General features: G+C 42.4%; 1 protein-coding gene across 3 annotated transcripts in view; it reads right to left on the bottom strand.

The window, feature by feature from the left end:
* Positions 1-27283, bottom strand: part of LOC121277593 (grainyhead-like protein 1 homolog) — a 106917-nt gene that overhangs the window by 72963 nt on the left and 6671 nt on the right. For all 3 annotated transcript variants that reach the window (XM_041187118.1, XM_041187116.1, XM_041187117.1), the window contains exons 2-5: positions 15273-15459; positions 13605-13672; positions 11332-11454; positions 133-511 (exon numbers count right to left, since the gene is read on the bottom strand). In XM_041187118.1, the coding sequence (XP_041043052.1) occupies positions 133-511; positions 11332-11454; positions 13605-13672; positions 15273-15459 (757 nt within the window). The remainder of the gene's footprint in view (positions 1-132; positions 512-11331; positions 11455-13604; positions 13673-15272; positions 15460-27283) is intronic.

Raw genomic sequence — 27283 nt, 5'->3', positions numbered from 1 at the left:
GAGAGCTGATCATCTCTCGCCTGTCCTTAGAACAGCCAAAGTTAAAATACAGGAACGAAATTCCATCATAAAGGAGGACAAGAAATAAAGTTATGTCATGCCATGCAATAAACAAGTAAACGACTGGCTTACCTCTTGAGAGCCTTCCTTGAAAGTCTCTGTGAAGGTGGTGTCTGGAGTCCTTCTTTGTGACTGTGCAGTTGAGGCAAAGTGGTCACCGTGGGGATTTCGGTCATAGATGACCGAGCGTTCAGGAGGTTCGCTGCAGTACGATGCTGGTGGCATTCCCACTGAAAAGTTATTAGGGTTCATTTCGGTTTTAATGGTATGGGTCGGTACTGTTGTGACTGAGACAGTGACAGTAGTGTCTGGGCTTGTAAACTGATTTACTTTGTCGTGACCCATGGCATGGCTGGGCAACACCAAATTGACTGGCAAAACTCTCAGTGGCTGCACTCGGCTGTCTGCCGTGGAAATGACTGGGTGATCCGTTGTAGATGGCACACAATTCCTTGAAAAGACAAGACGGTGGTTTCATATACACAGTAATACAACAGCGACATGGAAAACCACTCAAACATCTAAGCTGACTTCGCAACTTGACCATTACTTCTCTCAAAATGTGGAGCTCTATTTGAACATCAGGGTAGATTTTGACTGGGAGAACATGCTGGTCAGCTGCACATTCTGGCAGAGAAGGGTCTCCCTCACTCATATGTGATCTTGGGCATCCTTCAATGCGATTGCAGTTTCCGTATTAAAATGAATCTCTCAACTGAAGGAGGTAGGTGTTTTATAAGTCCGGCTGTAGGCCACTTTTAAAAAATGGTGGCAACTGCATCACTGGTGGTAGGGGACAGCATTGTTACTGACCTAATGTGAGGAAGTTGGCACCTGTCAATGTCAGGCAAGGCCACGCAAAATCAACCCCAAAGTTCTTATTAAATGCTAGTGTTTCCACTAAAGTAATTAAAGGAAGTGTCATGGAAAGTAAAGTTTCATCAATCGGAAGTTCATATGTAGCAAAGTTACTCTTTTTGTTTTACAAGTCCAACATTTTCCAAAGATTTATGAAGAAATTAGGTCATTCATAGGCTGGCGAGAGAAGCAGGGCAAATCAATGATGCCAAGCAAATGAATGAAAGTATCAAATCTGATAGCAGGGGAGACAACAAGCTGGATTTTCATCTTCAAGTCGGGTAGCGAGAGTCAGGAAATTTCCCGGCTTGGCATGCCTGCCTTGGGAGAAAGTGCCTGCAAAGAGGGTATTTTCTTTCCGGTGGGGGGGTATTCTTGACTTAGAGCTCAGGCATGCATTGGAATGCTGAAACAGCTATGCCCCAGGTGAAAATAATGCATGGTTACCACCCTCTTACTATCTGATCTATGGTGCATAAATAAAGATTGTGAAATTGGCACGATAGAGGTTTCAAGTGCTTGCAGTTTTGTTATTGATACTGTAAAGGGTCTGGATGATTGACACTTTTATTGGGCTGTAGTAAAAGCCTTTTTAATGAATGAATGAATGACTGTTTTTTTTTTCAAACACACCCAATTGTCACTATAGGTTCAATGGCTCAATGGGCATGGAAGTGCCGTAGCTTGGCATGGAGTGTGAGGGCCCATGTGGGTGGGTGAAGGGCATAGCTTTGCATGAGGGGGCATGGGTAAGGTTTTTTGAACTTACCATTTAAAAGGTTCCCTTATCCAGACGATGATTCACGACACCTCGAAGTGCTGTAAACCACAAGTCCTTTAGAAGCTGGCCAAACTCTCATGAAAATTGCAGAGGACTATTACGTGCCTATCCTTGCAGTGGAACCAGCCAGGTCAGGAATGCAGGGTGCAGGCTTGCAACCCGAACCAGACTGCACCCTTAAAACGGCACAGGTCAAAGTCAGAAAGCCCAGGGATAGGGCTGGAAATCCAGGAATTAGGTCCCAGCCACCACTTTCACACCTCCATGGAGTTTCCTCAACTCCATTAAAATCCAGCCCGACAGTGGTACCCCACATGGTGGGGGGAAGGGGGAGAAAACAGGGGGGATAGAAGATGACACTGAGATACCCAAACCTGGTGGGGAGGGAGAGACAGTGACACTGAGTTACCCCACTCCAGAGGTGAAGACAGTGACACAGATACACCACACCACACCCCAGGAAGGGAGGGCAATTCTGTGGTTAAGCAGTGGGTTCTCAGGTATTCTGCATAAAACAGCAATTATAATAAAATAGGTTCATTTATACGGGCAAAAATAGAAATTGCACAAGAAATTTATTTTTGTTTCCACTAAAAACATGCAGGAAATGTAAAATAACAACAGTCCCAGAGAATACCAACACAATAAATATTAAATGGAGTGAGCATTTGTTTGATACATCATACAAAAATGACAAGCAGAAAAAAGCCCAGCTGGTCCATCAAGCTCACCTAATACCACAATGGGTAGACTATCAAACATTTTTTTTCCTCCCTAACATCCTGCACCCCCTCTCTTTTGCCATTCCTGACCCCAAGCCCCCCAACTACCATAAAACCACTCTAGCAGCCATGTAACCTCCAAGGAGAGGCAAAAAGACAGAAGAGAAATTCTGGAAAATTCCTCTCTGATCCTCTGAGAAATTAAACTCAGGATTTCACATGGGCCAAGTGTTACCAATAAAAACACTGGGCTTCTACATTGTGAGATCTGTGCCCCTGTTAAGAACTGGGTCAGCTCCCTCTCAAAGGTATGCCGAGAGTCATACTGTGCCATCAGTCATTACTGCCGCCCATTACTGACAGCCATTTTAGCAACACTATTTTATGCTGGATTATTCAGTTACCAACCTAGTGATTTGTTTGAATAACCTGTATTTCTAGCTTTCCTTGTTCTTATTTCCCCACATTAATTATTTATTTAATTAAATGTCACATCTCCATACTTTACCTCCCAGCCCTCTATTTTCCACAGCCTAGCCTTTAAACACTGGATGATGGCAATGGTGGAGGTTTTTAACTATACCTTCTTACTCTGAAGAAAGTTTTTAAACAGAGAATGCATTTTCTGTGCAAGCTCTCGACAATCATATTGTTGTGATGAGCTTTCTGGAGTATTCCTTTAAAAAACAAAGCTAGCGATTCTCATCAATATTAATGTAAATGTTTAATGCTTCAGTGGGCTAAGACACTGCTTTTATCAAAAGTTATCTTTGCCCTTCAATCACAAAGAGACTCATGCTGAGGTTCAAACCCCAGATGACAGCCAATGTGAGTGAACCTAGAAAGTGTACCTCAGTAGAACTGTGGAGGTCAGAGTCCAACCCAATCTTGCTCTCACCTGATGCCCTTGCACATGCACTTTCCAGCTAGGTAAGGAATAATATTCAGGAGCAGGAAGGCTAGTAGGTTTCCAAACTCCCCCCATCACCTTCCCCCATCCATCACCAGCCCTTCTGTTATCAAGGGTTTGTCTAGGGACTCATTGCTTCTTATTCTAGAAGAGATCTCACTGGAGGCAATGGTCTTTGATCAGAAAACATTTATTTATTTATTGCTAAATGAGACTAACATAGCTAAAGCTGTCCTCTGAGATGCTACTCTGAGTGACATCACTGTGACATAGTTTCTTTCGCAAGTGTAAAAGTCTCTTTGGCACTTTCACCAGCCTCCCTGAATGATTGTGGAGCTCCTACTGGGGTAGATGAGAATCCTGCTGCTCTGAGGTCAATTCAGCAGGGCTGCTATTCTCAGTTTCCTTAGTTTGTGGTGAAGGAGGTATGACACTCTTCTGGTTCAGGGAACTCTGTCCATGCTGTTGATGGTTTTCTGTCCATCGAGATTAGGGCAGATCTGTTTCACCAATGATGCTTGTGTCCTGACCAGGTGCGATCTTCGTTGCAGTAGTTTTTCATTAGCATACCTACAGAGTTCTGGTCTCTGATCCATACCTTCTCTCCTCTTCCCAGGATCGGAAGGTCTTGGGTTCTATGCTGCTGGTTGAACATACAAGCCTGACTTGCTCAATAGGCTTCTTCCTACCTCAATCATGGTCTTTCCCCGTGACATTCAGTAGCAAAATGTGGGGCAGAAAGGAAGTTGAGTCTCAAGCCTGCAGCCCAAGAGGAGTTCACAAGGGGGAAAACCCATTATGTAATGGGATTGAACAATAACTAAGTAGAGCCAGCTCAAAGTCATCATTCTTCTTCAGGAGGTCTTTGAGTGTGTACTCCTTTCTCAGCTTCTCTGTTAGCCTGGAAGTATTTTGGGGAATTCATGGTATGCACAAATCAGTACTTTGTGAAGGATTGAAAGCACACATTGGCGAACTGTAGTCCATTATCGGAGACGACTACGTCTGAAATGCCATGCATGGAGAACATTTTCTCAAGGAGGTAATAACGGCTTCAGAGGTGAGGCCATGTAGCTTTCGCACCTCTATCCAGTGGGAATAATAGTCAACCACTAGAAGAAAGGTTTTCCCTTTACAGTCAAATAAACCCATGCCAAGGTGTTCCCAAGAGCTTGATGGGAAGGGGGAGGGCAGAAGTGGCTCTTTCTGCACCTGCCTGTGGATGGCACAGGTGACACAGCTGGAAACCATATGTTCATAAAGCGTGAAGTCCCTGGCCGCTATACAGATTGTTGTGCCCTGGCTCAACACTTGGTTCCGCCAAAATGTGCTTGGTAGATCTTCTGGACGACTTGCAGGCAGAGAGCCCATGGTAGCACCACTCTTGTATCAGTGACCAGGAAGTCATCTATGATGCTGAAGTAGTGCCACTGTTCAAAGTATTGTCTCAGGACAGGGTGCCTGGGATGTACTGTGACCATCTGTCCAGGCAGTACATGAAACTGGATGCACTTTTCAGCTGGTCTTTGGGCCATACAAAATTCACACAACTTCTGGTCTGTTGCTGGCAAGTATCTGGTAGTCAAGGCTGTAAAGGTTTCAACTTCCACTAAGGTTTTGTCTTCCTGAACTGGGTAAGTGGTTGGCATCCTGGACAGTGTATCAACCGTAGTCTGATATTTACCCTGTAGGTGCTCCACAGTATCATCGTAACGCATGAGGCAAAGTCTGAAATCACTGACTCCCGGGTGGTATCTTTGCGATTTCCTTTGCGTTCAACGTTACTAATGGCTTGTGATCAGTCTCAATCTTAAACTGGAGGCCCAGTACATAGTCAGAGAATTACTCACATGCCCAAGTTGCTGTGAGGGCTTCCTTTTCCATCACAGTATAGCACTGTTCAGTCTTGGTTAATGACCTGGATGTGTATTAAACAGGTCTTCTTTTGCCATCACTTTAGACCCAGAATAGTATTGCTCCCAGTCCCATTGCAGATGCATCGGCTGCCACATTCATGATAAGTTCTGGGTCATAGTGGGCTTGGACCTCGGAGGATGTTAGCATCCTTTTAATTTGTTCGATCAATCACTGTTGATGCTCTGTCCATCATCACACCTGGTCCTGTCATAAAACTTGTCTGTTGGCTTCATTTGTCTGGCCTAAGTGAGGCAGGAATTTGTCTAGTTGGTTGACCATGCCCAAAAAACCTTTGGAGCTCTGTTACATTTCTAGGTGACAGAAATTCCCTTATTACCTTCAGTTTCTGTGAGTCTGCTATGATCCCAGTTGCCTGGATAATGTGCCTTAGGAACTTTATCGTAGACCTAGAAAACTCACATTTGTCATAAGTACCAGTCTCGTGCAGTGAGTAAGACTTCCCTGACCCGTTTGTCACGTTCCTGCTTCATTGACCCATTGGTCAAAATGTCATCCATGTGGCAAATAACATCAATGCCCTACAATACATTGGACATTGCCCTTTGGAATATTTAAGGGGCTGACATGATGCTGAATGGCAGATGGTTAAACAGTACTGTCCAAAGACTATAATAAAAGCAGTTAAGGGTTTGGACTCTTAGTCCAATTGCAGCTGCCAAAACCCACTGTTGGTGTCAAGTTTGGTGAAGGTGGTGCGCTTGACAAGTTTTCATCCAATGATGCCATCGAATGTATTTCTCTTTCAACTGCCTTGTTGAGATGTGCTAAATCAACACAGATACAAATGGAGTTATTAGGCTTAGGGACTAAGCAGAACCATAGCAGAGCACCATCTGGTTGGTTCAGTGACTGATAAAATGACTCCTTGTTGCAGCATCGCCTCAACCTCATTCCTGACTCTTTTCAGAAGTGGGTGTGGGACTTTCTTTGGCAGAATATACAAAATGGCTTAGCATCTGTTTTGAACGTAATGTGATACAGAGGCCATATGAGTGGAGCTGAGGAACGGGAAAGATGTGACCACACTAATAGGGTTGTATTATAGACCGCCCAATAGTCAGAGAGAATTGGAGGAGCAAATTCTGTAGAGAGATAGCAGACTGATGTAAGAAACAGAAAGTTGTGATAGTAGGAGATTTTAACTTTCCACATATTGACTGGGACTCCCATACTGTAAAAGGGCTGGATGGCTTGGAGTTTGTCAAATGTGTTCAGGAAAGTTTTCTAAATCAATATATAGAGGTACCAATGAGCCAACGAGAGAGGATGCAATACTTGATCTCCCATTAGGGAACCAGACAGGTCAGGTGACAGAATATTTGTAGGCGAACATTATGTCATTAGTTTTAAGTTAATTATGGATAAGGATAGGTCTGGTCCTCGAGTTGAGATTCTAAATTGGTAAAAGGCCAATTTTGTGGAAATGAGAAAGGATCTAGGAAGAGTGGATTGGGATAAGTTGTTTTCTGGCAAGGATGTGTTCAGTAAGTGGAAGGCATTCAAAGGCGAAATTTTGAGAGTGCAGAGTTTGCATGTTCCTGTCAGGATTAAAGGCAAAGTTAACAGGTATAGGGAACCTTGGTTTTCAAGGGATATTGGCGATCTGGTTAAGAGGAGAAAGGTGTATAGCAGGTATAGGCAACAAGGAGCAAATGAGGTACTTATAGAGTATAGAAAATGTAAGAAAATACTAAAGAAGGAAATCAGGAAGGCAAAAAGAAGACATGAGGTTGCCTTGGCAGATAATGTGAAGGTAAACCCGAAGGGTTTCTACGAGTATATTAAGAGTAAAAGGATAGTAAGAGACACAATTGGTCCCCTTGAAGATCAGAGTGGTCCGTTTATGTGTGGAGCCTCATGAGATGAGGAGATCTTAAAACAGTTTTTTTGCATCAGTATTTACTCAGGAAACTGGCACAGTGTATAAGGAAGGAAGGGAAACAAGCAGTAATGTCATGGAACATATAGAGATTAAAGAGGAGGAGGTACTTGCTGCCTCACAGCAAATAAAAGGTAAATAAATCCCCCGGGCCTGACATGATATTCCCTCAGACCTTGAGGGAGACTAGTGTAGAAATTGCAGGGGCCCTGGCAGAAATATTTAAAATGTCCTTCACCATGGGTGAGGTGCCAGAGGATTGGAGGGTAGCTCATGTTGTTCCGTTGTTTAAAAAAGGCTCCAAAAGTAAACCAGGTAATTACAGGCCAGTGAGCCTGACGTCAGTAGTAGGTAAATTATTGGAAGGTGTTCTGAGAGATCGGATATACAATTATTTGGACAGCCAAGGGCTGTTTAAGGATAGTCAGCATGGCTTTATGCGTGGTAGGTCGTGTTTAACGAACCTTGTAGAGTTTTTCAAGGAGGTTACCAAGAAAGTAGATGAAGGAAAGGCTGTGGATGTTGTCTACATGGACTTTAGTAAGGCCTTTGACAAGGTCTCACATAGGCGGTTAGTTCAGAAGGTTCAGACACTTGGTATCCATGGAGAGGTTGTAAACTGGATTCGAAATTGGCTGTATGGGAGAAGACAGAGAGTGGTAGTGGATGATTGCTTCTCAGACTGGAGTCCTGTGACTAGTGGTGTGCCTCAGGGATCTGTGCTGGGACCATTGTTGTTTGTTGTTTATATCAATGATCTGGATGATAATGTGGTAAATTGGATCAGCAAGTTTGCTGATGACACTAAGATTGGAGGCGTTGTGGACAGCGAGGAAGGCTTTCAAAGCTTGAAGAGGGATCTGGACCAACTGGAAAAATGGGCCAGAAAATGGCAGATGGAATTTAATGCAGAAAAGTGTGAGGTGTTGCATTTTGGAAGGACGAACCAAGGTAGGACATACACAATAAATGGTAGGGCACTGAGGAGTGCAGAGGAACAAAGGGATCTGGGAGTTCAGATACATAATTCCCTTAAAGTGGTGTCACAGGTAGATAGGGTTGTAAAAAAAGCTTTTAGCATACAGGCCTTCATAAATCAAAGTATTGAGTATAGGAGTTGGGATGTTATAGTGAGGTTGTATAAGACATTGGTGAGGCCAACTTTGGAGTACTGTGTGCAGTTCTGGTCGCCTAACTACAGGAAGGATATCAGTAAGATTGAAAGAGTGCAGAGAAGATTTACTAGGATGTTGCTGGGTCTTCAGGAGTTGAGTTACAGGGAAAGATTAAACAGGTTAGGACTTTATCCTTGGAGTGTAGAAGAATGAGGGGAGATTTGATAGAAGTTTACAAAATTATGAGGGGTATAGACAGAGTAAATGCAAGTAGGCTCTTTCCACTTCGATTAGGAGAGATAAACACGAGAGGACATGGCTTTAGGGTGAAAGGTTTAAGGGGAACTTCTTCACTCAGAGAGTGGTGGGAGTGTGGAACGAGCTGCCATCTGACATGGTAAATGCGGGCTCACTCTTAAGTTTTAAGAATAAATTAGATACATGGATGGGAGAGGTCTGGAGGGTTATGGACTGGGTGCAGGTCAATGGGACTAGCGGAATAATATTTCAGCACAGACTCGAAGGACCGAATGGCCTGTTTTTCTGTGCTGTTGTGTTCTATGGTTCTATGATAGATGGTCTTTAGCTTACCCAAGCCTGTAAAAGAAAATGTGGGGAATGCTCTCCTAAATTCATTATGAGTTTTTACATTGACCTTACCAACGTTTTGAAGTAGGTTCAGAGCTGTGCAGACTTTTCTGCTCAATAGAGTGTGTGCTTGATTCTTGATGACGTACAATGTTTCAAGAATTACTCTATATTTTAGTGTCGTCTCTAGTTGGCACTGAAAATTTAACTTGGTTCCCTCCAGAACTTGGAGTTGAATAGAGGATGTTGCAGTGTCACTCTATTCAGCCAGGAAACTGTCAGATAACACAGACACAGCCCGTGTCTAGCTTGAGTTCAGTCAGATGCCCATTTACATCAACGTCAGCACTCCAAAACTGGTTTTAATTATTATTCCTTCCAGTGAGGTGCTTCCCTGGTTGTCAAGGTCTGGAATCGCTTGAATGGAGGTTCTTTTAACAGAGTCCTCCTTCTATCTTGTAAACAGAGATTTCCTGGAATGACAAACCACTTTAAAATGGCCCAACTGGCCACACGCATGGCAGCACACAATTCAGGCAAGGAATTTTTCCTGTCTGTGGACCTCTTTCCTGCCACAGTAACGACATTGGAAAATGGTGTTTGGTACTTTTTCAGGGTGTCTCTCTGGCTGCTGCCTTGCTATACTTTTGATTTTAGAGTCACAAATTGAACGACTTCATTGGGCTGTTCTTGGGAAATTTCCCTCGCATCTCGAACAAAAGCCTAATTCTGCCTCTGCTTTTCAACCTATCTGCCCAGTTGAACAGTTTTGCTTAAATTTAAATCTTCCCGAGATTGTAAGGAGTCAGAAATTCTCATCAAAAACACCAACTCCATCTCTGACCAGGTCATCTTTTAGTGTTCCAGAATCACAATTTGTGACTAGGCAGTACAATTCATCGATGAATGGGTCAATCTCTTCACCCAGTTTCTGACTTGATTTTTGTTCTCTTTAGTTGCAAGGCCAGAGGCACTGCAGTATCAGATAAAACGCTTTCACCAATTTTGCCATTGCTCAGCCTATCTGGGGTCCTCAAAATTTTGAAAAGATTCTGGTAAGGGCAAAGTAGTAGCCATTGCTCACCCAGATCTGAGGTTGTCTTTTCACATGCTGCTCATCCTGCCGATCTCTGGGCTGACGTAATTATTCAGTGGTCTCCAGTGTGGCTGCTGGGTTGATATCTGAATTGCACTGCTGCTGGGCTTCACTTGAGGTTTTTCCTGCTGTTTTCTACCATTTTACTGTGGATGTAGTCGCCACTGCCACCACCATCTGTTATTAAGGGCTTCTCTCGGGACTCATTAGCTTCTTATTCCAGAAGAGATCTCACTGGAGGCAATGGTCTTCATTCAAAAAACATTTATTTACATGCTAACTGTTTACAAAGGTTAAATAAGGCTAATTTATAGCTACTGCTATCCTCCAAGGTATTACTCAGACATCCTCTCTCAGTCAAGGACATCACTGACATAGCTTCTTTTGCACGTGCTCTTACTGGAGTTAATTCTTATTGGAGTCAACCCTTCATTCTACAGTCCTCGGACTCTGAATGAAATTTCAGTCCACCTACCAACCAAACAAATTAACACAGACCAACAGTCAACCTCAGACCTTTTTTGTATTTCCCCAGTCTCAATTCTTCTCTCTCTATAATTAGTCTCAGCACCTACTACGCATATTTCACAGTACAGCAAGGCATTTAGATTTCTAGTGTGGCTAGCTTATGCATCATCGTAGAACGTATACATTTGTATATGCATTTCTAATGTGATAGAATTGTCTTCCGATATATTTCCCTTGTAGAGAGAACTCAGTAGAATTAAAACAATCAGGGCAGGAAATCCAATCTTTTACTGAGAAATGCTCGGAAATTTTTGATGATGCAGTTACAATTCTTATTTCCCGATCCCTAAAAAGTAAAATACTTGCAACACAGTTACACAAAATAAATTTTAGAAACTGTCCTCTCAATCCCTTATTTACATCACTTATGCATAGTGCCAAGCAGTATTAAAGGCACCCTGACAAGTCATCTGGCCTAAAAATTAATCACAGCATTATTCCAAAACAGGGAATCAAGCAAGAAACACTGAATATAGTGATAAATGTAATAAAAAATTTGTCATTCACGCATAATTTTCTTTAAGTGCCATAAGCATTAGTAAAACATCTTACAATTTAATTTAGCATTTCTTTATAGATCAAATGCTGTTACTGTTAGAGGTGGACCATGTTGAAACTTGAGCTTTAACAGATAAAGTGTGTTTCAGTGACACAAGAAGCAGTGCACTTGCCTCCTGACCGGTAAGTTGATGGTTCAAATCTTAGGGCCGATAGGTACTCAAATCTGCCTAGACCATTTTTCTGAAGTTTGTTAATTCTCAACTAGGGCTCCTTGATGAAATATCATCAGCCACATAACAACAGTCATTACATATCAGAAGAAGGAAAATTTTAAAAACTGATACGGCCATCTTACCCGGTTTGAATTGTGCCTCCTTCTGGACGGTCATAAAGCAGCATTGACGTTGGCTGTGTAGAAGGCAACATGCCAGATCTCACTCCCCTTCTAGGGCGAAGGGGATGCATGGGAGTTAGAAATCTTCAATGAGTAAAAGAAAATGGAAAGAAATTAAAAACATTTTACCATAAAAAACACAATAGAAAAAAAACATGTTCATCAGAACTGAGTCAGTTTGGGTAATTATTCATTACCTGCATTCATCATTTTGTAGCAGAAGCTCCTGGGAATTACTGGTCATTCTTTCAGATTTGTCCAAAGAACAGCATGAAAGCCACATTTCAACAATTTCCAATTCTTAAGGAATAACAAAGCAGCCAGGATTCAGCCCTTCACACTTGTTGACTCAGACTGTATGTAATTTACCTTTAAGTGGGTTCCTCCCCACCACTCAAACTTTTGAGGGCAGCAACTGTTAAAACCTTTGAGAAGGCAAAACTCTTGTGAAACTTATGATCTCTGAATTGACAGAATAAAACTCCGGGACATCAATCCAACATGCTATTTAACCTCGAGCAGTCTCAGCGCTCAGATGGTAATACTTCCATCACCCCAGGAACCATTGTGTTACCTGGAAATGTTCTCAGCCAAGCACACAAAGAACAAGAAATTTACATCTATACTTTTAATGGATGGATATTTCTGAACCTCAAAAGCCAAAACTGGAACAAATCTACAATTACTAATTTTTAGTCATACCTCTATTTCCAGAGCTAATAGATGCAAACAAGTGCTGACCCATGTGGGGATGTGTGCATTTAACAGACCAAAACCAATCCAGGCTCACCCAGCTAACATTACTTGGATAACTGTGGTAACTCCTGCGCTTTAGGTCCAAATGACTCACATCGGGGAGGTTACTTACTATAAGCGGTAGTGTATAAAAGGTTGACGGGTCAGCTGTTGTTATATACCTCTGATGTTGGAAGTCAACGCAAATGAAAATTTGCAGGGGTGTGTGACAGGCAGCCAAATCAATATCAGTATCTTACACTAAAGGCAAAAAGTAAAATTACCCCCAATGTGAATCATTGTAATATTGGCAAACACAATAAAATAAAGAACCTGCCATCCTCCATTATCTGCAGAATTAGCACAATATTTAACAATTAAGGCATCAGATCCAGGTTTCTGTTTGTGTTGGACATCCAATTGCACTGCTCATGGAAACTCTGGGGTTTAGAATATCCATCTAAACATTTATTTACTGAATGGACCAGTCCCTTTAATGTCACTGATCTAAATTAATAAATCTAGTTTATTGTAGCTGGTTACAAATTTCAGATCCCATGTCAATGATTGGGTTTCCTTCTTTCCTTAAAATAAAAGATTGACTTGAATCTGTGACAATCTGTAAGATCTGGTGCGGAACATTTGGAGTAAGAATGATTTGTTCTCACAAGACTTTTACATAAACAGAAGATATATCAGGTCCAAAAATCTGAGGCTGTTACAGCAGAAGTCCACAGGAATGGCTAGGACCAGGTTAGACCGGTTTTCAGCCTATCAAAAGTTTGCAGGTTGAGCTTATGGGACCAGAATCTCCACCCATCAACGTAAGGGGCGAAGTTCCTGTACTCCAGGCTTACTCAAGAATACAGTGCGTCGCAAGCCCTGATATTAGAGCTGACCCATTTGGAGAGCGGGTGGGTGGCGGGTTGAGACCACAAGTATGGTTCTCTGGAAAGGGAAAAAGAAAATGGGATGGGAGTCTCATTCTTGACAACCATTCAGTGGTAAAAATCCAGGGTATTAAATTTGATTCTGATAGATCCAACGGTTAAACAGGCAACCAACACTTGTTGTCTGAGCTCACACAAAAAGAACAACTACTTGTGATTTAATAGGGGTATTGAAAATTATGTAAGGTTTTGATAGACTAAATAGGGAGAAACTGTTTTCAATAGACAGGAGGGTCAGTAACCAAAGGACATAAGTTTAATCTAATTGACAAAAGAACCGGGGGAAGATCAGGATTTTCTGTTTTATTAACGCAGCAAGTTAGGATGGTTTGGAGTGCATTGCCTGGAAAAGTGGCGCAAGCAAATTCAATAGCAACTTTCAAAAAGAAATTGGATGTGTCCTTGATAAAGGAAAATTTGTAGGGCTATAAGGAAAAAGCAGGGGAATAAGACTATTGGATAACTGTTCCAAGGGGAAAACAGGCATGATGGTATGAGTGGTCTTCTATAATTTTAAACATATCAATAGCTATAACTCTGCACCTCTACCTTTTATTGTGCTCGGAGTCAGTACTGGAAGTTTTTTCTGGTGGTATAGTCCTCTTCTCCCTGGGAACCTAAAAAAAGTATTTAGATGCTTCTGTATCAATTAGTTATGAACAGCATTTTATTGACAGAAGTCAAAACATGTATTATCTATGAGTCGTTTCTACACGTCCAGCAAATACCTAATGCACAGTGCCAGCCTTTCAAGTCACACAATGTTGGCCAGATTGTAAAAGGGGCTCAACTGTCAACCAGTGTCATCTGCCATCCTTAAAATGCCAGTTGAATAAAAATTCCCTTCACTATGTTAGTCTCGGTTTAAAATCAAATTCATGTTTGTCCCATCATTTCTGTAAAAAGACGAAGAATTTCAGTCAAATGTGTTCATATTCACTCTAGTATCTGCAGCATAACTTCAGAGCCTACCATTTCTGAGACATAGTTAATATTGTACATAAACAGAACAGTAACTCACAAGGTATGCAAAATTCTTTAAACGTATGTTGAATTACAACCTGGCACTGCTGGTTTCATTTACATTTCATGTCAGCTTCATGAATAAGCTAACCATTCAATGGCTAAAATCTGATTCAAAAGGGGTCATATGCTTTATTTGACATACCCTATGTGAATGCATTCAATTTTCAGTGACTACAATTTCAATTTCTTAATTTCAGTCAGAATTATTTTTGTCTTTTCCTTTTCAAACTGATTTTCTCCCTCTCCTCCCCTCAAGGTATGACTCTCTCCTTGATGGTTTTGCGGCCAATCACTCTCCAAACTAGCCCAAACATTATTCATGGTAAGTATTCAAAATATTTGATACATTACAGAAATGCCAGATCCGGTCCACAATTTCACTCAGGGTGATTGGCAAGTGGCAAGTGATCTAGACATGAGAACCTTAGCCGATTTCCTTTTTTTGGCCACCCTCCTAGCTTACAGAACGCCGAAGACAGGATCAGCTAATTCAGCCCAGGAGGAAATCGAACTTGAACCTTTGTAATTCTGCATGGCTTTAGCTATTCATTAGACAAACCCATTGGTCTATCGGCTGACGTTCTGGAATCCCGCTACTGCCTGCCAAAAAACGTGGCGATCTTTAGCAGGTTCCGATGGGGAGTCCAACTTCTTACATGGAAATGAGGCCCAGTAGTTAAAATCTCAGGGCTCACATGCCGCAGTCACTTTTGTTTTCCACATCCCCAACCCCTTGGCGCCACTCTTCCATTAGAGTTAAAATCAGAGTTCAAAAGTTTAAAAATTTAAATCAAAAATAAAAACTTTTGCATGTTGAGTCAGTATCAGTGCCTGAAATTCTAGTAATGCTAGATTTTTGATAAAGCAAATAAACTGGTTAGTTGGTCCAATGAGACAGTTGCCTCCTGGAGCCTGCCAAGTTTAAGAATTAAAGATCAAAATTTTTCACAGGCCAATCCTTCAATATTTGTTAATCAACTTAATTTGGAAAACCTCAATTTATAAATGTTCACAAAGGCAGCAGCTGCATTTGGGAGTCAGTTGTGCTGGATAGTTTTGTTAAAAATGGCAATTAACAGGTTCAAATCAAACAAACAGCAACTATGCTGGCGCTGGGTGCTTTGAGCATGACTAAGGATTCAGGCACATTATCTGCATTACTCCCTGGATGGATCTGCTGGAATCACGTACCTTGTAATAATCATAAAGTAAACCCAAAGCAGCAGCGCTATCATCATCACCATTGATGCTCATCATGGCCTTGGTGGCAGCTGTCAGGGGATTTTCCAGGAAGGATTTCCATGCTTCATCTTCATTGGTATAGGAGCGCCTTTGGGGATAAAGTTGCTCATTCTGTAGCACCAAAACTGCTCTCTTACTGCAAAGAAATGGGAAGAAAACACGTGAAAGATAGCTTAGCCCCTTGGAAAAGCAAGAAAACAATTTTTTTTTTAACAATTCCATACTTGGGTCATAAAAGCTTAGAAATAGATAAATGTGTTCACCAGTAGTCAAGTAAACAAATTAGCCAAACTCGTTTAAAAAAAATTTGCAAGATCTGTAGTCTTGGAGTTGGTTCCAAACAGCTCTTTGTACTTGATAAACAGGTTTAGCAACAGTAGCTTACGATATTCTTTCAGCTTTCATTGTGATTCTTTAATTCTGGCCTCGGGTGCACAGGATCACTCCAAATCAGTCAGAAGAAATGAAAGATACACCAGATTCTGCACGTAGTGTCTTTCATATATATAAAGCTGCATGCAACTTGGATGCGTCTCCATAACAAATATTTCTTAGTGGGTGTTTGCCCTTCCTTTCCTTAGTCTCAATCTGGAGTACCCTTAAAATGGTAGATTTATGACTTAATCTAGGCATCTAATAAATGCAAACAATAACACACCTCACTAACATTATCTCTTAATTACTTACTCATCCTAAATCATTCAGTTCAGCGTATGTGTGTATGTTAAGAGGGTGTGTCAGGTAGTCCCTGAAGAAACTGTTGACTGAAACTACTCAAAAAGCTTCTCGGCCTCGACATCTAAATATTATTCTTGCAGGTTGACTGTCCCCATTGCATGTTTGGTCGATCCTATTTTAACTAGGAAACCACCGCCTCCTTGCTATTGTCCCATAGTTGACAATGGGGATATCAATAAAAACATCTAACATAGACTGGGCGGGGGAAGGCAGGGTGTTGGGGGAAATTGTCCCAGAATTGCATCAAGTGCAGTAGTGGGTGGGGGAAACGTTTTACCCGCCGGTCGCAATGACGGCTTCCCATGCTGCATTGTCTCAAACCCACCGCATTAATTATGCATTCCCAGGAAACACACCATTTCGATGGCAGGTGGACTCTCATTCGCTGGCCACACCATCACCCACTGCTTCATCATGCTGGGTGCCATATTTAAAAGTCCAGCCTTGCACACCTCTCAGTGCTTCCAGCCCAGGATTGCTGCACAGAAGACATGGCCCTGAAAGGCAAAAAGTCTGCAATCCCCAGGATTAATGACGCATCCCTCGGAGTGCTTTTTGGATGCCGTGGAGGCCTGCCATGATATCATCTATCTGCGTTCTGGTCGCAGGAGGGGCAGGAACATCACCAATCCGGCTTGGGAGGCAGTGGCAGTGGTAGTCAGCACCAACACCCTGAAAAAGAGCACAGCCACCCAGTGCCATAAGATGATGAATGATCTCCCTCAATAAAAACACCTGGGAAAAGTCAGCAGGTCTGACAGCATCTGTGGAGAGGGATACATTTGATGTTTCGAGTCCGTATGACCCTTCATCATCAGATCTCCCTCGTTCTGCCAGGTTAAGTCACTCTTGTCATCACTCTCAACTCACAACTCAAAGACATCACACAGGGCCCTCATTCACTGCCAGTTCAAGGGGCATCACCATTCACTCTCTCTCACATCTTAATTGTCCTCATTCCGTCCATGGGACCACCCACACAGGCCAGGCATATTTATCATCTGACCTGGCAGGCGTCCTGCTTACACTCTCTCCATCTCTATTCATGCAGGACAAGCTGGCACACAGCAAGGGAGAGAGGACACTTACCATGGACGAATGCCTGACATCAAGGTCCTCATGAACTTTGAAAACAGAGCCACCCAACTGCCCGGCAAGGATCTGCACTGTTCTTGTGCTGACAGCAGGGCCTCTACCAAGTGAGGATCCAGCAAAGCAAAATCCATCAGACAACCATGCTGTGAGCAATGTGTCCTCTTTCACAGGCCACTGCTATGCACTAATTATCTCTCATTGCTTTCACAGGCACATCTGGGAAACAGCTGACAGAGTCCACAACCCAGGGCCTCCAATCAAGCCTTGAAGAAACCTCTGAAGAGGAATCCAAAGGCACTCTCCTTGAGATCCCATCACAGTGCTCACTCACATCCTCCACTAGCGGAGAGACACATACCTCAGTGGGACATAGCTTTAGAGTAGCCCCAGGATCATAATCTGATGAACACATTGCACTTTATGATCCAGAGCATGCGGCAGCAGGGACTTCCCAGGTTCCCAGCATTCGGAGGACTGCTGGAGGCAAGAAATTTGCTGAGTCCGAGTCAGATGACAAGCCCATGGATTCGGTGGTCATATCACAGTTGCTGGAGCTGCAAAAGGCAAGTTTGGGAACATCAGGAAGGGATATCCACTTCACTCCTCAGATTGCAAAGCACGAGGGATGAATCCATCCGCCTTTAGTTCTGAGGTGATAGCACCGGCAAGCCAACACACTGACAAAACAATGGTAGGATGGTGGCCGCCATGGAGACCTTGGTCCAGGGCGTCGCTGCTGCGTGGGCTGAACTCCTTTGCTGACACCATAGTTGGCCTCCAACAATGTGCATGTGAGAGGGGTGTGGGGCTGTTCGATCTCACTCCAGCTTCCTCTTCTCCTTAGGGAGACAGCCAGGGGTCCTTGGGCACCCATGGGAAGGAGGATCAGCAGATGCACATCCCAGGGCCAACCACCCACGTGACTCCGGGACTGTCCAGCCCATCCGAATCCCCTCCTCCAGTGACCCCAGCCGCTCCAGCACCGCAGCTCAAGGAGGGTGCCACTGCCACATAGGAGACCCTAAAAGCAGGCCGGGGCCCTCCAGGTCTCAGTCCTCCAGAGGATGCCCGTCAAGGTCATCACAGACAGGGCATAACAGTCAGCAGGCTCCCTCTATCTCTGCTGTGGATGTCCGGGGAACACCAAGACATAGGGGCAGGGTTAGGAAGATTAAGAAGATTGAGTTGCACAGCCTGGGCACATGTGTTAACCACTTGTACATAATGTCCACTGTTGTAAATAAACTCCCAACAATGTCTCCCTGCCTGTGGCTCCTTGTTCTGATGAGCAGTGTTCATGTCATTCAGATGTGAAACCTTTCTGCACAAGATAAAGACAGGTGTCTCAGTCCGGGCCTCTTCTTTGCATTTTATGCAGCCTTCAGACCAAAGTGATGATGCGGTCTCACACTCCCTGGACACATTATTGATGCCTGCACCTTGATGGTGCTGGTCATTGCTGCCAGAATGTCATGCATCAATTCACTGAACTCACCGACCCTTTTGCAGACCATGTTGCCAGACCACACATAGCAATTCCACCACTCTTGCACCCCTGGGTTAGCCAACACTCATTTGGATCATTTCATCAAAATCACTTCCTGGTCAGGCCACCTTCATCCCAGTTTTCCCTTCCGTGCATATACAGCATGGACAATTTTAATAAGTTCCTTTAATGGCCCTTCTCCTGAACCCACCAATGTTTTATCACAGTATAATATATGTGAATTTCTATTAGACTTTGACAAGGAAAATAACAACGACCCAAAAGCATGGTGAGGTAGATCATCAGTCCAAAAATTTTGGCAGTTTAATTCATGGCCTTCAGGTCCAGTTCCATTTTGAAGTATCAATGACAATAATCAACCTTTGACAGTTTATTGCAAAGATCAAATTTTGGCAGCCATGGTGATTGATAACCATAAAGTTATTTCTCCATCTCACCAGCACAGCAATATTTGGAATAAGTGAACATTGCTAACTTTCCAGAACCTCACCTTAATGTGTAACAACACCCTCCAGAAGTGGGTGGCCCATTGCATTAAATTAAGTAATTGCTTCTGCAGGAAGGCAGATAAAAACAGGCATAACAGAGATGAACCATGAGGAGTCTGGAAAGCCTGGGGATAGAACGAGGATACAGACCAAGAAATTTATAGCTTGAGAGTAAAAAGGATTGAAAAACTGAAATACAATAATATGAACCATGAAAACCATTTAGCCCATCATACTCATTCCTTCCACAGTCCATGATGGACTTAACCCACTTAACCTGAGAGAAGCAAATAACCACAGATCAGCCTCCAAGATAAAGCTCTGTTCAACTCCTGACCACACTCCACAGACCCAAAAACAAGAAGTGCAGAATTCTGGTACAACTTAATGGCCTACAGCTGCAGCACTGACCACTGATGGCCCCTGTATGTTCTGTAGAACATTTGATCATCGATGGTGGTATTTATTTTAATCTTCAATCATGACCCATACCAGATACTCGTTAAGATCATCATAAATGACTTAACACTGGGAATCTATTTCACATTTCCATTTCTATCTCGGGTGGGGTGGAGCCTCTTTTAGATTCTAATTTTACTTCAAACTTGTAGTATTACTACTCAAGCTCTCCAGTTCTGTAAACTCAGTCCAAGTAAAATAATCTCTGTGTGCCCACCATAGCCATAACCCTCATCATTCCAAAGACCTGAATCATGTTATTTATTGTAACCTCAAATGAGAACAAGTGTAGTTTTGAGTCTTCCTTCAATATTTGCATTTCCAAGATCATCTTCTGTACCAAGGTTACACTGTCTCATGCATAACCACACATTTGCCCACAATAAAATCCATCTACCATTCCTGATTTCATCCACTTAACTTGTTTTATTTGAATGGCTTCAATCTCCTTTATATTAATTGCTCAGTCATATACGATTGCTTTCATCAACAAATACAGAAACAAGAATTACTCTCCTTCATGTTATCTGTAATGATGAAAAATAGAGGTATAAAATTCTACACCTGGCCTGTTTCTCAATCTTAGTCAGCCCACTTGGTTTCACCTTTTCATCCCTATCACTGTTTAAAAATAGTTCACGTGCCAGCAGGGCTGTTGCATCCATCAAGCAAGTGTCATGAAGACATGCTCTATGCCAAATAATGATTTTTAATACATGAATTGAACTTTTAAAAACAGACTTTTTAAAAAGACATTAAAATGACTTGAATTCACAGCGCAAGATGGCTAACCCCAATATGCATTACTATACGTCCCACATTCTAATTCATTGGAGTCTGTCTGCAAAACCCACCAAAGATGATGACTTCAGGGAAATGTAAAGGACTCGCATCTCATGTCTCATTCAGCTTAGTTAGCTTCTAGAGCTAATCAATTAACCTGTGGAATATATGGTCAATATCATTTTTTGAATCCCCCTAGTAGTTGGAGAAGGAAGGTCACATGATGTGCCAACCCTTTGTATGTTTTAAGCACATGCTGTCTCAGCAGAACTGAGGACAAGCAGCTTATGGAGAAAACCTAAGTGAGGTCCTTCCTGCCTCCTTTTTTTCTCTAACTCACCTGGTAAGCTTCAAGCTCTGCTTGCTGACAGTACTCAGGGGTGCCCTGCTGCAGACACAGAGATTTCTTACAAGAATCCAACCCAGCACTACCATTGCCCAGAGAACAACCAACACAGTCACCTACATCTATAAATTGGAAGCATCAAGACTATCAAAATTAGCCCATAGCCAGCTGAGTTACCAAACTATAAACTGTACACTGACTTTTTTTTTAAAATTGACCCTAATTTGGCCAACCTATCCTTCCCCACTCTGTAATCTGTATTTGTGCATGTGTGCACATGTGCATGCACGCTCGCGCATGTGCACGAGAGAGAGAACTTTGAGTGCGAGAGTGTATGCACAAAAGTCGGTGCGTATTTATTACTTTACTTAGATCACTTAAAGTATAATAAAGCTAACTTCTCTTTTTGTTAAACTCAAAATAACCAATAGGACACTTTTTTTTATGATCACAGTGTGTCATAGTTAAGTACTCACTGAATTGACAAATGTATCCTTTTCAAACAAAAAAAAACCTATTGCAGTCAAACGAGGAGATGGCAAAGAGGGGAGATACTTGACCCCCTCCTCACCTGGTCGGAACACAAGGGAGGCACAAACTCCCTTCCCAGCATCCAGTAGTGTCATGAGCATTTCTTCCCACTGTGTCTCAGATATGGTGGTCTCCTTAACCAGTGCACCACCTGATCCTAATGCTGCTGCAATTCACCACCCGAGTCCCCACCTCCTGGTGCGCCTGTAATTCGGCCACTAACTCTCAAAAAGAAAATATGCAAACCTTTATTCAACAAGGAGAAAAGGGATACTATCTGGGCCAAAGGTAGGCAAAAATTCTAATGTCTGGGTCCTGTCCACAGACATATTAGACAGTTTAATTAGGTCTTTTGTGGTTTCAATCTTCCTATGCCATATTTCAGAGATACATTCAAGAAAGGAGAGAGGATAGACCAGAAAATAATTCGATGCAGTGAAACAAAAGTAATAGACTGCATGCAGCTGAAAGGAGAGAAAAGAAAGCTAACATTGGCCAGTACAAGTTTGGCAATGTTTTGAGCAATTAGTCACTGGATTTAAGAGCTTTCTTTTGACAAGTTCTGGAAAATGCTTTTGAAATTACCAAAAGGGATTGTTTTTTAAATTTGCGTTATTTTAATAGGCCTGCCAGGTTCCTGCCTATCTATTTCTTTCTCACAATGACAGAATGAATCTATCTTCAGTTTTTACTTTCAAAAGGAATCATCTTAAGTGGCTTCTTTACCAACATTTTACACAATCACCATTCTCCTTTTTAATTCCCAAGTGCAACTGAAACATTTCAAAAGACTGATTCCTTTTAACAGATGTGGAAAATGGCTTTACAGATAGGATCATAAAACTGCTGAGAGTATAATTGTTTACAGGAATACATTCTTTGACCACACCTCATTTTAGATGCTCACCCCTAAGCTGTATCTGATTAAGTCTCACACACCTAATAATTTTCTAGCACAGCTCTCCTAGTCTCAGTAAGCTCTGCACAGCTCTGCACCGCTGCCAATTGTGAGTAAACAAAACAAAATCAACATCTTATTTTCAACCACTGGGGCATTTGTGCTATGATTATAATTTTATTTTCAAACATTCCACTCCCTACACTTTTGGACAAGTGCACATTATCTACTCATTGACACTGTGCTCTACTGCGCCCTACTCCAGATCAATACCTGAAACATTAACATAATTATGGATGCTACCACAATAAAATATCTCTCAGATCTTGAAAAGTGTTTTCAAATTGGTTAAAGTGGCTTGCAAGGCACTTTACCACATTGACAAAAGGTGGAGGCGGAATACTGTGATACAATCGAAATGCTGGAATCACTGATCATGTCTGACACTACAAATAGTTTATTATCCAATTGTGATTGAAATAAAATATAAGAAAGCCCGTGTAGATCCCACAGGTTCCACACTTAATTCTCGTGCTTATGGAGTTAGCCTGTTTGTGGGCAAATGTGAAAGTTAAACTTTGCACCAAAAAAAGTTAAATTTAAATAATTTGAATTAAGCAGTGTAGATAACACCAAGCGGGAACTTACGTTAACAACTTCATGCATTTAATTAGCACCTTTAACATAGAAAAAAGCCTCCTAGCACTTCAGAGTTGCAAGCAGAAAGCAGATAGAAAGCAAAAGACAATAACATGAGCGGCAGTATCAAGAGACAAGTTAGAAGGGCTTAGGGAGCAAATTTCAAAGCACAGGATCCTTCAGCCACTAACAGCCAAAGGGGCCAAAGGAATGGAGAAAGAGAAGCGCCCCTCCAGGCTGTACAAAATCCTTAGGCCTATCTTGTCACAGGCTTCCCACTTCCCCCGATTGCATCCCGAGCCACATTTATTTGACAGCCGGGAACCAATCATACACATCCCCAGCAACAGCCACCCATCACCAAATTCCCACCCCACTTCTGCTCACCGGTCAGGCAGTGGATCTCGCCAGATTCAGATGTGTCACTAAAAATTGTGGAAATCTGGGATAGCCATTAGACCTATCCAGGCCAACACATTTCCAGGCTCCACGGGTCCACCGCCTGCTATAGGCTTCTCACTCAGCATATGTGCTGTCCCCTTAAAATTAGGCTGATGGCTTTGGGTTTTCCCAAAATTAAGCCAAAGGAGATTGCAACTAATCCAAGACTAGATTTTGGACAAGCAGTCTGATAATACATGGGTAGTAATAAAGTTGAATGGAGCCAGGATTGTCTGACTGAGCGTGACAATTCTGGAGAGGCAATGGCAAGGAGGGGTGGTAGAGTGGTGGAGATGACAGTGTCAAAGGCTGAGGTGGGTGAAGGAGCACAAGGAAGGATAATGCACCATAGTCATAATCAGTCATGGAGGATGTCATTTATGACTTTGGTTACAGAGGTTTTGGTATTGTGTTAGGTGGGGAGAGGGTGTGGCATTGGCAAATGGAGTAAAGCAAACAGGCAGTTGTGGGAAAAATGAGCTCAGATTTGAGAGAAAGGACAGTACATTCAGGACTAGAGAAGGGAGGTCGGAGCTTGGACAGTAGTTTGCAAGGTGATAGGAGTTGAAGGTACATTTTCTGAGGAGGTAGTGACGATTGTGGTTTAGAGTTAGGGCGGTTGGAGGAAGATGGGTGGCAGCCCTCTAGCTGCTTCTGGTCCCATTTCCTCTTCATCTGGTAAAACCAGAAAAAGTGTGCAGAGCGCATATTCTGCCCATTTGCAACTATTCACCCATGAACAAGTCTGCATTTTCTTTTTTTGGGGGGTAAAAGATCCAAAGGCAGAATTTGAAGAAGGAGAATTCCTTGACCATTATTTATCCCACAACTAATACCACTAAACTGATAATCTGAGGTTTGTGGAATCTTGTTCCACAGAAATCAGCTGGTGCATTTCCCTACATTACAACAGTGACTACACTTCAAAACTGCTTCCATTGGCTGTGAAGCAATTTCAGATGTCCTGAGGTAATGAAAGACAAGGCAAATCTCTCCTTTTTACTTTTCCTTTAAAGGATGTATCAAACACAGACAGTGAATAAAAAAATGCCTGAATGCAAGTTAATGAACTTTTACAAGGAGCAATCAAGTGGTTAGCAGCCACCAAACAGTCAGCAACCACCAACGTGAACGTGATGTTATGTAACCTATTCAACAATTGACAAACTATGTGTTTGCAGCAAATTCTCTGATGGAAAGACAGTGTTTGTAAAACAGTTACTTTGGGCAGTTAAAAATGGACTGGTCAAGACACAATGGGGGCAATCTTTACTTAACAAAAGGTTGAAAACCAGGCGGCATTGGATTGGCAACCTTTTAAGCACCCTGTCCAATTTTCATTTCCAATGACTTGAGTACAATAGCAGCCAATCCACCAAGGCCAGTTTTCCACCCTTGCTGAAGGTGAAATGGTCCCCAGTCACTTTTTGGACTCTTACACTCCAGAAACTACAACATTTCTGTTCAAGCAGTGCACATGCATTAAAATCTTACATGTGCAAATGAAAGACAAATAATATCTTCAAGTCAATATGCGAATAGACTTTTCATCCTCTGGATTTATAGATTCTGTAGGTTTCTCTGTCAAAGCAAAAATGCACTGTGTCATTACTTCAGTTTGTGTTAACATTTCACACAGGAGATTGGTTGGAAACTTGTACCTTCTCCCAGCCCAATTGTCTCCACCCAATACAGGCTAGATCCTGAGATCTTTAGAACTGCTTCTTGAAATATGCTCATGGGGTTACCTGTCAGTATGACCCGTGATATTCTTCTTGAAGAGGAACTGGGAGCTTCCCAATGGCTCAAGCTCAGTTCAAAAATCACTGCCTGGTAAAGAAGAGAGTTATTAAGATGAGGGAGATTTCAAGTTTGATCCCTGGTCTGCAAGAGTTAAGTGATCTGTAGTGGCCATTAAGAGGGGTGTTACAATTGTTCTTCTTCAACAGTGCCCCTGAGAATGGGGAATATCACCTAAGTGCTTGTTCCTTTCATTAACCAATCACTTTCGTTATAAAGTGTCTAAATGGAAGGTTGGATTGGGCTCAGTTGGAATGCCTCAAAGGAATCAGAAATCTGCAGCACAGAACAAGTCATTCAACACAACTGAACTATACCAGTCTTTATGCTCTACACTGGTCTCCTGCATTTTCTTTAGTGTTTCAATGTCCTTTTTACAGAATTGATACCAGAACTGCAGGCAGTGGTCATGGCAAGGTTCTGCATAAATTTAAAACTATATTCTTGTTTTTGTATTCTATTCCTCTACAATCATTCCCGTCACTCACCGTTATGGTGAGTAACAAAGCTGGGCAATTCACGACAATCATTTTCCATCACCAGTAATCAATTATAATGCGGCATTTACAAAGTATGAGGCACACCGACTATTTCATAACATTCAGTAAGTTCTTTGCACCTTGTTAAGGTGTGATTGGTTTAAATATTTACCCCTCTGTACTTACTGTTTAAAGCTATGGGTTAAGAAGAATAAATTAACTGTGAAAACAGATTTCCTCGTCATTTGAAATTTACTCAATCTTCACAAATCATGCTAAGAAGTCAAACCCACCAATGCCACGGGGCAAAGAGGCAAAACAACCAATAATACAGGAACAACAGGCAAACAGAAACAGCAGTTGCTGCGTCAATTTGAGAGGTCAATTTCAGAGATACTAAACCTGCTGCTGTCTCTAACACATGGTGGTTTCACGACTCATTTCATCAAGCAGTGAGGCATGTGAATTAAAAACTCCAAATGTAACCACTGCAATTTGTTTAAGTCTACGGTATCTGTTATATGCTACTCCTTTAAGCACACTTAGTTTTATTTTGCAACCTATAGATATGTATTCCAGAGTGTTTGCTTATAGTGGGCCAATAGCATTAATACCAACCTGCCCACTATAAGCAGTACAGACCATTTTATTTGCACTCTTGATGGTCTTATCAATTTGTGTTGTTACTTGGTGATTTACGTGGCCATCTTTCAATCCATTCTATTAACTGGTGTCTGACTCCATAAGGGTTACCCTTTGCCTTGAGACTTTTACATAGCACCGTATCAAAGGCTTTCTGAAAGTTCATCCACTGCAATAGTCTTATGTACTCTATTAGATTTTCAAAGCATTCAATAAGGTTTTTGCTTTATTTACTTGTTCATGGGATGCAGGTGTCGCTGGCTACCAACATTTATTGCCCATCCCTAATTACCCTTGAGAAGGTAGTGGTGAGTAGCTTTCTTATACCACTGCAGCCCATGTGGTGTAGGAATACCCACTGTGCTGATAGGGTGTTCCAGGATTTTTGCACATTGTCAGTGAAGGAACAGTGATATAGTTCCAAGTCCGGATGATGTGTGACTTGAAGGGGAACTTGCAGGCGGTGATGTTCCCATGCACCTGCTGCCCTTGTCCTTCTAGGTAGTAGAGGTCACAGGTTTGAAAGGTGTTGTTGAAGAAGCCTTGGCGAGTTGCTGCAGCACAGCTTGCAGATGGTACGCTGCTGTCACTGTGTGACAGTGGTGGATGAGATGCCAATCAAGTGGGCTGCTTTGTTTTGGATACCGTTGACCTCGAAGGTTGTTGGAGCCACACTCATCCACACAAGTGGAGAGTATTCTATCAGCCTCCTGACTTGTGGATGATGGAGAGGCTTTGGGGAATCAGGAGATGAGTTACTCACCACAGAATACTCAGCCTCTGACCTGCTCTTGTAGCCAGTTTCTGTCTGGCTAGTCCAGTTCAGGTTCAGATCAATGGTAACCCTCAGGATGTTGATAGTGAGCGATTCAGCAACAGTAATGCACTGAATGTCAAGGGGAGATGGTTAGATTCTCCCTTATTGGAGATGGTCATTGCCTGGCACTTGTGTGGCATGAACGTTACTTGCTACTTATCAGCCCAAGCCTGAATATTGTCCAGGTTTTGCTACATTTGGACAGGGACTGCTTCAGTATCTGAAGAGTCGTGAATGGTGCTGATCACTGTGCAATCATCAGCGAACATCCCCACTTCTAACCTTATGATGGAAGGA

The sequence above is a fragment of the Carcharodon carcharias genome, chromosome 5 (genome assembly GCF_017639515.1).
Source record: "Carcharodon carcharias isolate sCarCar2 chromosome 5, sCarCar2.pri, whole genome shotgun sequence".
In the NCBI taxonomy this organism is placed as follows: Eukaryota; Metazoa; Chordata; class Chondrichthyes; order Lamniformes; family Lamnidae; genus Carcharodon; species Carcharodon carcharias.
The sequence above is the reverse complement of the archived record's forward strand: the minus strand, read 5'-3'. Positions and strand labels throughout refer to the sequence as shown.